At 43.0% G+C, this 12,455-nt stretch overlaps 1 protein-coding gene across 3 annotated transcripts in view; it reads right to left on the bottom strand.

Annotated features, from left to right (window-relative positions):
- Positions 1–12,455, bottom strand: part of gas2l2 (growth arrest specific 2 like 2) — a 14,853-nt gene extending 2,398 nt beyond the window's left edge. The window contains exons 1-5 of one of the 3 annotated variants that reach the window (XM_020463960.2): positions 11,602–12,455; positions 10,729–10,970; positions 7,300–7,407; positions 6,837–6,981; positions 4,035–4,356 (exon numbers count right to left, since the gene is read on the bottom strand). In XM_020463960.2, the coding sequence (XP_020319549.1) occupies positions 4,035–4,356; positions 6,837–6,981; positions 7,300–7,407; positions 10,729–10,970; positions 11,602–11,959 (1,175 nt within the window). In that variant the 5' untranslated portion in view covers positions 11,960–12,455. The other 2 variants (XM_020463961.2, XM_031807900.1) reach the window with 2 other exon arrangements.

Raw genomic sequence — 12,455 nt, 5'->3', positions numbered from 1 at the left:
TTTGTGTGTGAAATAAGATGCACACATCTAGCCTAGAGTTTTCTGCTTTCACCAACTGTTTCAGTCTTGTATTGTTTAGCAATAATATGTAATAGTGTTAAATGCAAAAACTGTCACGTAAAAGGCTGTCAGAACGCACTATACTACATTACATTTAAGGCCCTCAGTTACTCCCTGGTAGACAGCAACACTGAAAATGTGATTAGGATTTTAACGAGACAGCCAATATTATCTTTATTTTGGCATGTTGTAGACCCAGCGATATGACAGATGCAGAACGTAAACAGCACAGAGGGTCAATTTCCACAACAAAGTGTTGAAGCATGAGGCTCAACTTCACTGATGTTTTGGTCCCATGGCTCACAAGCTGTAAGAGCTTGAAGAGAACAGGTGCAGATACTGTGTGTGACAGCGAAGTCTTGCATCTTGCTCATCTCAATATCTGCGGTGCTGTTCGTGGCAACGTCATTTTGCTGAGTCTACCTTTAAGTGGGCCTATATAATGCTATTGTGCTGTATTTTCTTTGTGATTTGCTTGAAGTTGATGAACAGCACAAAATCTCTGGATGTATGCTATGACCAAAAATGCATACACCTAAACTCAGCAAAAAGAAACCTCACTGTCAACTGCGTTAATTGTCAGAAAACTAAATATATATTTGTATGAACATAAGATTCAACAACTGGAGACAAACTGAACAAGTTCCACAGACATGTGACTAACATAAATGTAATAATGTGTCCCTGAACAAAGGGGGGGGGTCAAAATCAAAAGTAAGTCAGTATCTGGTGTGGCCACCAGCTGCATTTATTACAGCTGTGCATCTCCTCATGGACTGCACCAGATTTGCCAGTTCTTGCCGTGAGGCGTTACCCCACTCTTCCACCAAGGCACCTGCAAGTTCCCGGACATTTCGGGGGGGGGGGGATGGCCCTAGCCCTCACCCTTCGAGCCAACAGGTCCCAGACGTGCTCAATGGGATTGAGATCCGGGCTCTTCGCTGGCCATGGCAGAACACTGACATTCCTGTCTTGCAGGAAATCACACACAGAACGAGCAATGGCATTGTCATGGTGAGCCTGCAGGAAGGGTACCACATGAGAGAGGAGGATGTCTTCCCTGTAACGCACAGCGTTGATTGCCTGCAATGACAACAAGCTCAGTCCGATGATGCTGTGACACACCGCCCCAGACCATGACAGACCCTCCACCTCCAAATCGATCCTGCTCCAGAGTACAGGCCTCAGTGTAACTGTCATACCTTCGACGATAAACGCGAATCCGACCATCACCCCTGGTGAGACAAAACAGTGACTCGTCAGTGAAGAGCACTTTTTGCCAGTCCTGTCTGGTCCAGCGACGGTGGGTTTGTGCCCATAGGCGACGTTGTTACCGGTGATGTCTGGTGAGGACCTGCCTTTACAACAGGCCTACAAGCCCTCAGTCCAGCCTATCTCAACCTATTGCGGACAGTCCGAGCACTGATGGAGGGATTGTGCGTTCCTGGTGTAACTTGGGCAGTTGTTGCCATCCTGTACCTGTCCCGTAGGTGTGCTGTTCGTATGTACCGATCCTGTGCAGGTGTTGTTACATGTGGTCTGCCACTGCGAGGACAATCAGCTGTCCGTCCTGTCTCCCTGTACCAGTGTCTTAGGCATTTCACAGTACAGATATTGCAATTTATTGCCCTGGCCACATCTGCCTCCTGGCAGCATGCCTAAGGCACGTTCACACAGATGAGCAGGGACCCTGGGCATCTTTCTTTTGGTGATTTTCAGAGTCAGTCGAAAGGCATCTTTAGTTTCCTAAGTTTTCATATCTGTGACCTTAATTGCCTACCGTCTAAGCTGTTCGTGTCTTAACAACCATTCCACAATTGCATATTCATTAATTGTTTATTGTTCATTGAAACAGTGTTTAAACCCTTTACAATGAAGATCTGTGAAGTTATTTGGATTTTTACGAATTATCTTTGGAAGACACTCCTGAAAAAGGGATGTTTCTTTTTTTGCTGAGTTTATTTGTTTGCCATGCTATTGTGCAATAGATTAATTAAAATGGACAGAAACTGTTATGTCATTTTAGAATATTTCCTAGCCTGGAGTTTAAGTACCTGGAAACTCATGACAGAATGAGAAATCAAAGCAAAGCAGAGCTGCTACATCAAAATCCAAGTCTACAGAGGCTGCAGGACATCGTTTCAACCAGTGATAGACAAAGATGACCACAGACTTTTTCATGGATAGTCAATGTGGTCATCCTCATATCCTCAAACTAACCTGGATAGAAGGTCTGTAAATCTGTCAGTGATTTTACATTCTCAGTGAATTCTGCAGCATAATGCTGAGACTGAAATATGTTGAATAGACAACTGAAAATGATCTAGGAGTATACCATACCGATAATATAAACTGTAGAAAACCCCCCCCAAATCTAATACATCTGTTAATTTGCACATCGTTTCCAAAAGCAGGCTACCCACAGATACCTCCTGGTGTAGTGTATGCTAACATATGCATCCCTACAATCATTATCCACATAATTATAACTCCAGTGACTGACTGTGCTGAAGTAGGCCAGCTACAATGTTAATAATACATTGTGGCGGCATGACAAAGTTGAATCATTTTAACGATCTAACATGTAGTGGGGGACGTTAACAGTGAAATGATCCAACACAATAAAATGGGAATGTAAAACTATGTGCTACATGGAGGTATTGAGTCACATTATCACAATATAACAGTCATGCATGAGGACGCACGTTTTAGACAATTCCTTTGCAGATGATGTAATTTCACTCTTTGGAAAAGCTAAAAGAGTAATTTCAATATCAGTTACAAAACACATTTTGCTTGATGCTCAAAAATACAGCCTGAACAACACCAGTGAAGTGTAAACAGACTCCATTTTAATTATTCATGAACATAATATGCTACCACAACAAATTTAACTTAACATTTACAGACTGACAAACTAGATTAATTTAAGCCAACATCCTTTTTCTTGAACAAAAGTAGGTTTATGTGGGCAGCCCTGGGATCTGTACTGCAGTGTTTGCTTTGTTAATGCCTTATACACTTATGGGGCTCTCAGACAAGGCCATAAGGTCCTAATGGTAAGAGGGTTCTGCACTCAGTCCTCTAATATAGGTGTTAAGTGCCATTCTAACTCTGACAGAGCAAGGTGACCCATCTACACAGAGTATAAAAAAACATTAGGAACACCTGCTCTTTCCATGACCGACTGACCAGGTGAATACAGGTGAAAGCTATGATCCCTTATTGATGTCACTTGTTAAATCCACTTCAAATCAGTGAAGATGAAGGGGAGGAGACAAGTTCAAGAAGGATTTTTAAGCCTTGAGACATTGATTACGTATGTGTGTCATTCAGAGGGTGAATGGGCAAGACAAAAGATGTAAGTGCCTTTGAATGGGGTATGGTAGTAGGTGCCAGGCGCACAAGTTTGAGTGTGTCAAGAACTGAAACGCTGATTGATTTTCACTCAACAGTTCCTGTGTGTATCAAGAACGGTCCACCACCCAAAGGACATCCAGCCAACTTGACAACTGTGGGAAGCATTGGAGTCAGCATGGGCCAGCATCCCTGTGGAATGCTTTAGACACCTTGTAGAGTTCATGCCCCAACAAATGGAGGCTGTTCGGAGCACAAAAGTGGGTGCAACTCAATATTAGGAAGGCGTTCGCTGCTGATGCCAGACAACAAGCGAGGGCTTTTCAAAATATTATGTATCCTTTTTGAATCCATCAATGAACAGGTAATCTAATAATGTAGTTAAATGGCATGTCCAGGTCCAGGGGAACCAAGCTGTGTTAATGATCCTGTTCGGTTCAAACTGTGTTTAAGGTCAGTGTGGCATTCACTGATATATTATGTACCCTGGTATGGAAAACCACCCATGAATGTGATCTTACAATCAATTTCAACACCCTCAATGTCCATCATTGTCTTTAATAGCATTATCAATATTACTAATATTTTCATCAATACCATCACCATTATTCTCTTACCTGTTGCAAAAGGTAGTCTTCATCTCCCTGGAGAACCGGGGGCCTGGGTCAGGAGAGAGGGACGATCTGTTAGGGGAGCAAGAGGCTCTGAGCCCTGTGTCTGGTGATAGGGAACCCCTTGTCCTGGCTGGCCTCAGGCCCCTGGGGGAGTAGGTGGAGGGGGCTTCGGAGGGGGTCCAGAGGACGGGCTGGAAGGGGGTCTGGGTGTGGCGACTCATGATCAGCATGGTAGGCATGGTTGGACCCTGGCCGTCTGGGCGCCCCGGCAACCTGCCTTTGATCTCGTGGACTGGCGTGCCCGGGCGCTGGGCCAGCTTATGGGCTGAAGAGAGATGAGGGAAGGAAATCAAGAGAAGAGAAGAAAACAAAGTCTTCATCTGTCACCAGTGTTATAGGGAAGCTGTTAATATCCCAGTAAATCACCAAGGTGAAAATAAAATGTAAGATACAGGATTCAGCAGCACATAATTTGAATGGTAATCGTTATTTAAAGCACTTATTTGCGGTATGGTGATCTTGTTAGGAATGAAGCACAATTTATATAACTTGTTTTTTTCCCTCACTGTATTTTTAGCTTAAGTATTTAACCTCTTATGATCTTATGAATATCAATTAGGTTTATGGTTGCAATGTCAGTGCCTGTCACAATTCATATTTCTGCATTGGCGTCAACTCTTCCCAATCTCTAAATTTGGGGAATAAAAGACCAGCGCTCATCAGCTGAAAGTAGAGGTTAGGCTAATGGCTGCTCCTAATAGAAATGTGTCTATTTATATGACAAAATGACAATCACAGTCCACCATCCTTCCCCTCTGGCCCTCTTGGGGCTTTATTTTACAAGCCTGGTGAGGCAGGAGTGTGAGATTTTACACAGCCCCGGGAAGATGTTAGGGATTGGGGGTATATTGGTTCACTAATACAGGACTAGTAAAGGCCCAGTGAACTACTTTTGTGTGAGAGAAAGAAAAAAGTTCAGCACCCTCAGCACCACTATTTCCTGCGGCTATGATGTTACATAACTTTGGTTAAAAGCCGACCTTGGAGAGGAGGCCAGCAATGCTTCAGTTACATTCACTACATGACCAACTCATTCCAAAATCATGGGCATTAGAGTTGGTCCTCCCTTCGCTGCTATAACAGCCTCCACTCTTCTGGGAAGGCTTTCCACTAGATGTTGGACCATTGCTATGGGGACTTGTTTCCATTCAGCCACAAGAGCATTAGTGAGGTTGGGCATGGATGTTGGGCGATTAGGCCTGGATCGCAGTCGGCGATACAATTCATCCCAAAGGTCTTCGATTGAGTTGAGGTCAGGTCTCTGCAGGCCAGTCAAGTTCTTCCACACCGATCTCAAAAAACCATTTCTGTATGGACCGTGATTTGTGCATGGGGGCATTGTCATGCTGAAACAGTTAAGCGCCTTCCCCAAATAGTTTCCACAAAATTAGAAGCACAGAATTGTCTAGAATGTCATTGCATGATGTAGCATTAAGATTACCCTTGACAGGAACTAACGGGCCTAGGCCAAAGCATTAACAGCCCTAGACCATTATTCCTCATCCACCAAACGTTACAGTTGACATTATGCATTTGGGCAGGTAGCGTTCTCCTGGCATCCGCCAAACCCAGATTAACCTGTCGGACTGCCAGATGGTGAAGCGGGATTCATCACTCCAGAGAACGCGTTTCCACTGCGCCAGAGTCCAATGGCGGTGAGCTTTACACCACTCCAGCGACGCTTGGCATTGCGCATGTTGATCTTAGTCTTGAGTGCGTGCGGCTGCTCAGCCATGGAAACCCATTTCATTAAGCTCCTGCTGAACAGTTCTTGTGCTGACGTCGCTACCAAAGGCAGTTCGGAACTCGGTAGAGCATGTTGCAGCCGAGGACAGACGATTGTTACACACTACGTACTTCAGCACTCGGCGGTCCCGTTCTGTGAGCTTGTGTGATCAATCACTCTGCGTCTGAGTCGTTGTTGCGCCTAGAAGTTTCCACTTCACGAAAACAGCACTTAGCACTTAGGGCAGCTCTAGCAACTGACTTGTTGGAAAGGTTGCATCCTATGACGGTGCCATGTTGAAAGTAACTGAGCTCTTCAGTAAGGCCATTCTATTGCCAATGTTTGTCTATGGAGATTGCATGGCTGTGTGCTCAATTTTATACACCTGTCAGCAACGGTGTGGCTGAAATAGCCAGATCCACTAATTTGAAGGGGTGTCCACATAGTTTTGTATATATAGTGCAAGTCTTTTATTACACCAGCATCTAGTGTGGAGCGGTAATATAATTGACAGAAGCTCAGCGGGGTACGCAGTCATCCATCTATGCTTCCTTTCCTTGTCCCCTTTAATGCATGTGCTTGTCAATGCACAATAATACACAATAAGCAGCTCAATTGTCCAATCATGACAAGCGCAATGGTTAAGATGTGGACTGCCACCTAGTGTGCAGCATGCCCTACACTATTGCAATATTGAGAATCGCTTTGAGTAATATTCCAGGTATTCTACTTCTCCATCCTACTGTAATTATATAACACATCCATGTACTCTGATACCTTCTAAACTAAATTGCTCCCTGTGGGGATTAATAAAGTTGAGTTGCATTGTTGTATAGTATTGTGGTTAGAGTTCTCAGGAGCTCACAGGCACCCTGTGTGTCGTGATGAATATTGACAGTCAATTTGCCTGGTGGATGCTCCTGCATTATGTAAGTGATGGTGATGCAAGCAGGCTCAGTCGGAAGGGGGGCTAGTGTGTGTGTGTGTGTGTGTATGTGGGGGGGTCTGAGAGAACTCACTGATAGAGGTGCAGCGACAGGGGTCATGCTTGTCCAGATAGTGCTCCAGGGTGTCCCAACCTCCACCCACTCGCACCATCACATGATTACGCAGGATCTGATAAAAACATGGACACGCATGCGGGCGCACACACACAAACCATACCTATGAAAAAGAGCACAACTGCAACATTGTATAATTGGTGGGTTAAGATAGTAAAAGACAAATAATTCACTCACAATAATGACTACATAGAATTAAGCATTTCAAAGAGACCTTCAAGGTTACATATGTCACACCCCAGATACCGCACCCCACTTTCTGCCACAGTAAAAAAAGCACAAAACAGATCACTCAATTTTTCCACTGAAAGTTAAAAACAAAACAAAAATCTCCATAGAGCGCTACAGTATATGGGTATATCGGTGATAGATTGTCAGAGATGAGGGAAGAGAGTAGAACAGGTGGCGGAGGGAAGCATACCCGAACAAATATGAGTGTGCTGGAGTCCCCCACCCTGTATTTGCCCTCAGACACTTTGAACATGGGAAACTGTGTGGGGCAGGTGCAGCGGCTAATGAGGCACTGGACCTGAGAAACAAAAGCACAGGTGAAATCCAAGAGCCAACACTTGAACATGTACAGTTGAAGTCAGAAGTTTACATACACTTGGCAAGTTGGTTAGGACATCTACTTTGTGCATGACAGGTAATTTTTCCAACAATTGTTTACAGACCGATTATTTCACTGTATCACAATTCCAGTGGGTCAGAAGTTTACATACACAAAGTGGACTGGTGCCTTTAACTTATTGGTGACAGGGGGCAGTATTTTCACATTCGGATGAAATGCATGCCCAAATTCAAGTGCCTGCTACTCATCCCCAGAAGATAAGATATGCATATTATTAGTAGATGTGGATAGAAAACACTGAAGTTTCTAAAACTGTTTGAATCATGTCTGAGTATAACAGAACTTATTTAGCTGGCCAAACCCCAAGGATAAACAATTCAGATGTTTTTTTTGAGGTCACTTTTCAACGGGCTTTCATTGGGAATCCAGATTTCTAAAGGGACCTTCTTGCAGTTCCTATCACTTCAACTGGATGTCACCAGTCTTTAGAAATTGGTTGAGGTTTTTCCTTTGTGTAATGAAAAAGTATGGCCATCTTAAACGAGGGTCACTTGAAGTGTACTGTTAGAGGCGCATGACCAGAAAGCATGCTACAATTTTGTTTTCCTCCTGTATTGAACACATTTTCCAGTCTTCAATTTTATTGATTATTCACGTTAAAAAATACCTAAAGTTGTATTACAAAAGTAGTTTGAAATGTTTTGGCAACGTTTACAGGTAACTTGTGATAAATGGATATATATCGACAGAATTAATCGAACAAAAGGACCATTTGTGATGTTTATGGGACATATTGGAGTGCCAACAAAAGAAGCTCGTCAAAGGTAAGGCATGAACTATATTTTTATTTCTGCGTTTTGTGTCGCGCCTGCAGGGTTGAAATATGCTTTTCTTTGTTTACGGAGGTGCTATCCTCAGATAATGGCATCATTTGCTTTCGCCGAAAAGCCTTTTGGAAATCTGACATGTTGGCTGGATTCACAATAAGTGTAGCTTTAATTTGGTATCTTATATGTGTGATTTCATGAAAGTTTCATTTTTTATAGTAATTTATTTGAATTTGGCGCTCTGCATTTTCACTGGCTTTTGGCCAGGTGGGCAACATAATCCCAGAGAAGTTAAACATCTTGGAAAATTCCAGAAAATGATGTCATGGCTTTGGAAGCCTCTGATGGGCTAATTGACATCATTTGAGTCAATTGTAGGTGTACCTGTGGATGTATTTCAAGGCCTACCTTCATCCTCAGTGCCTCTGCTTGACATCATGGGAAAATCTAAAGAAATCAGCCAAGACCCACCCAAAAATTTGTCGTGTCCTCCACACGGCTGGTTCATCCTTGGGAGCAATTTCCAAACACCTGAAGGTACAACGTTCATCTGTACAAACAATAGTATGCAAGTATAAACACCATGGGACCACGCAGCTGTCATACAGCTCAGGAAGGAGACGCGTTCTGTCTCCTAGATATGAACGTACTTTGGTGCGAAAAGTGCAACTCAATCCCAAAACAAAAGCAAAGGACCTTGTGAGGATGCTGAAGGAAACAGGTACAAAAGTATCAATATCCACAGTAAAACAAGTCCTATATCGACAATCTGAAAGGCCACTCAGCAAGGAGGAAGCCACTGCTCCAAAACCTCCATAAGAAAGCCAGACTACGGTTTGCAACTGCACATTGGGACAAAGATCATACTTTTTGGAGAAATGTCCTCTGGTCTGATGAAACAAAAATAGAACTGTTTGGCCATAATGACCATCGTTATGTTTGGAGGAGAAAGGGGGATGCTTGCAAGCCAAAGAACACCATTCCAGTCATGAAACACGGGGGTGACAGCATCATGTTGTTGGGGTGCTTTGCTGCAGGAGGGACTTGGTGCACTTCACAAAATAGATGGCATCATGAGGTAGGAAAATTATGTGGATATATTGAAGCAACATCTCAAGACATCAGTCAGGAAGTTAAAGCTTGGTTGCAAATGGGTCATCCAAATGGACAATGACCCCAAGCATACTTCCAAAGTTGTGGCAAAATGGCTTAAGCGCAACAAAGTCAAGGTATTGGAGTGGCCATCACAAAGCCCTGACCTCAATCCTATAGAAAATTTGTGGGTAGACCTGAAAAACCATGTGCAAGCAAGGAGGCTGCAAACCTAACCAGTTACACCAGCTCTGTAATGGGCCAAAATTCACCCAACTTATTGTGGGAAGCTTGTGGAAGGCTACCTGAAACATTTGAATTTTTACTAGGATTAAATGTCGGGAATTGTGAAAAACTCAAGTTTAAATGTATTTGGCTAAGTTGTATGTAAACTTCCGACTTCAACTGTACGTAATCAAAATTACTGCACATGATGTACTGTACGTTTTTATATGTTGTCTTTATTCTATAGCCAGGGTGACTAATAGTTAAAATCAAGTACAATTCAGTCTCACACACAGACACACTGTGTTAGACAAAGGCAGCAATACTGTGTCTCCTTACACTATCCAGCTATTTCTTAAATATGCAATATATCAGTGAGTGACTGTATTGAACCCCAGACTTCTACAAATCAGACATATCCCGGCAGCCAAGGCACCCGCTAAGACATTTCCCCTGCTTGTCCGACAACTCACATCTTTGTAACAAAAACAAGCCTTCATCCCTCTTGACACAGGGTTTTATAAGTGAGTTAAGACAGCAAAAGGTGGTGGTCCATCCATTGCCAATAGAGTTTTCCCTTTGGCTTAGTTAAGGTCAAATTGAAAAGAAAAGATTCAAGTCAATCCTGTAGCCTATTTTGATATGTACAGCAATTTCCATGGTCTGTTAATCTTTTCCACAAAAATGATATGGTCTAATTCATTTCCTCAGATAACTTCATTAAAATTGAAATAACCCTTATAGCCCAAACTACAATCATTAGGTTTATCCAACAAGTCTAATATAATTCAGTGTATAAAACCGAGTACTAGTCCTTTCCCCATAGAGGGATCCAGATCAGTAGTTATACCAGACTGGCCACATTGCGGGCAGGAGATCTGATCACTGGTTATTTTGGATGATTTGAGCATTAGTTACAGTAGACTTGATCATTGTAAGAGTTCACTTGTAATAATGGTAGATTTGTAATAACTGGTCACTTAAAATAGATTTGATCGCTGATTACAATTACAGATAATATTAGTGACTGTGGGAGATATGTGAACTAGTTGGAATAGTGGATTTGATCACTGATTAGTGGAAGATTTGTTCATTGGTTCCAATTTGTGAACTGGTTCCAGCGGTGCGGTCTCACCATCTCATCCAGGTTTTGAGTGTTGGAGGTGCGCCGCTGGGGTTTGGCTAGTGGCGGGGTCTCTTCCAGGGGCAACTCCAGCTCCTCTCTGATCTCCTCCTCGATCTCTTGCTCCAACTGGATCAACACAGGGGCGGCCATGCCGAAACGAGAGGCCCGCCGGGCTACTTCCAGCAGACACAGCACAAAGTTCTTCTCATTCTTCCGCAGCACTAGGTCGTCTGTCTCAAACATGAGCACATCTGGAGGAGTGGGGAGAAGGATTGAGTGAGACGTCTGAGGATCGAGATGTTAACGTAATACGAAGGAGCAGCCTCATGTGACCAACATGACCAGGAAACCAGGAGTTTTCTGTTTCCAGATGAATGTTCACATGAATGTTCTATCCAGGGATGTGATCATTAGAAAAGTACAGATTTAAAAATTGAGGGAAATGTTCAGGAGGCCATGTTCCTATGAAGTATGGATTTAGAGCCTCACCTAGTGGTACATTTCCATATTGCATGCATTACATCAAACACTGTTGAGCACTTGTCTAGCACACACTGTCCGTTGTAGGCTACTGAATGTGTGCATGCGTTCAGAAAAATATATATATTTTTCAATATTTTGAATACAATAGGCATAAATAATATTGGGATGCTGGTCAATAAGCCATTAATTCAAGAGACTCCATTCATGTCAGTTTGTCACACCTGTTTGCCACTTGACCTGTGGGGCAAGTGGGTGTGGATTTACAGCATTTAAAGATTACATTCACAATGGCTTCACCCAGTTAAACTGTAATTACGTTCAAGCCTTCTGTAGGATATATACAATTGAGTAGTTGTCAGTCAAAACATAAATTGCCATTATGCAGGAATATTGTCATACCTTTAATATCCATATGCTTTCGACACCAACTGATGAAATTTGAGATGTTGTCCCGGGCCAGGAAAGTTGCAGGTTGGGCCGAATTTACGAACGTGACACCGTTCGTTGGCAGCTGGACCTGTCGCACCATCCCGTACTTTTGAATATACTCTCCCGCCACTCGTGTGACATTATTGGCGTGGGAACAGAGGACCGCGCCCGTCTCGAGCGCCTCCAGTATGTTGTTCACGTCAATATCGAGCTCGTACAAATCTCTCAACCATTCTGCCAAATCCTCCTTCATCGCATACAGGTACTCTTCGCTAGACTTGAAGGGCTTGATGCTTTGATTTGTGGCATGATGAATCCCAGTGGACATTGTGAGCAATATGAAATATACACTTCAAGCAGAGAAGTCACGACATGAGGCAAAACTATCGTTAAAGTAGTATCGCAAATATATCATTGCCTCAACCTGGATCCACTTATTTCATGCGGTTTGAACGCGTAGCTAGCTAGTTCAGCTAACGTTAGTGATTTACAGTGTAAAACGATCGACTATAAAGTCATTTCAAAATATGGTCATTAATTAAATGTTCGAAATACAGTCAGAATCAACCTGAAATCTGTCTACACTTATTTAAGTTTCTCTAGCTACCCAGGCAGCCAGTTTGTTTTGTAGTGGCTTCTGTGGCACTCTCCTTGGTTACAAGGTAACGAGCTCATTCCAAACATTCCCATTAACCATTTCACGACCAGTCCCCCACAACAACTTCAAAATTCCTTCCAAAACTGGTTTAATGTTCTTACTTATTTTGTAGCTGGACGCCACTTGTTACACCTTTTATATAATCTCGTTAACCCAGAATTAAAGT

Source organism: Oncorhynchus kisutch, linkage group LG28 (genome assembly GCF_002021735.2).
Source record: "Oncorhynchus kisutch isolate 150728-3 linkage group LG28, Okis_V2, whole genome shotgun sequence".
Classification (NCBI taxonomy): Eukaryota; Metazoa; Chordata; class Actinopteri; order Salmoniformes; family Salmonidae; genus Oncorhynchus; species Oncorhynchus kisutch.
Note: the sequence above shows the minus strand (reverse complement) of the source record. Positions and strands in the feature narration are given on the sequence as shown.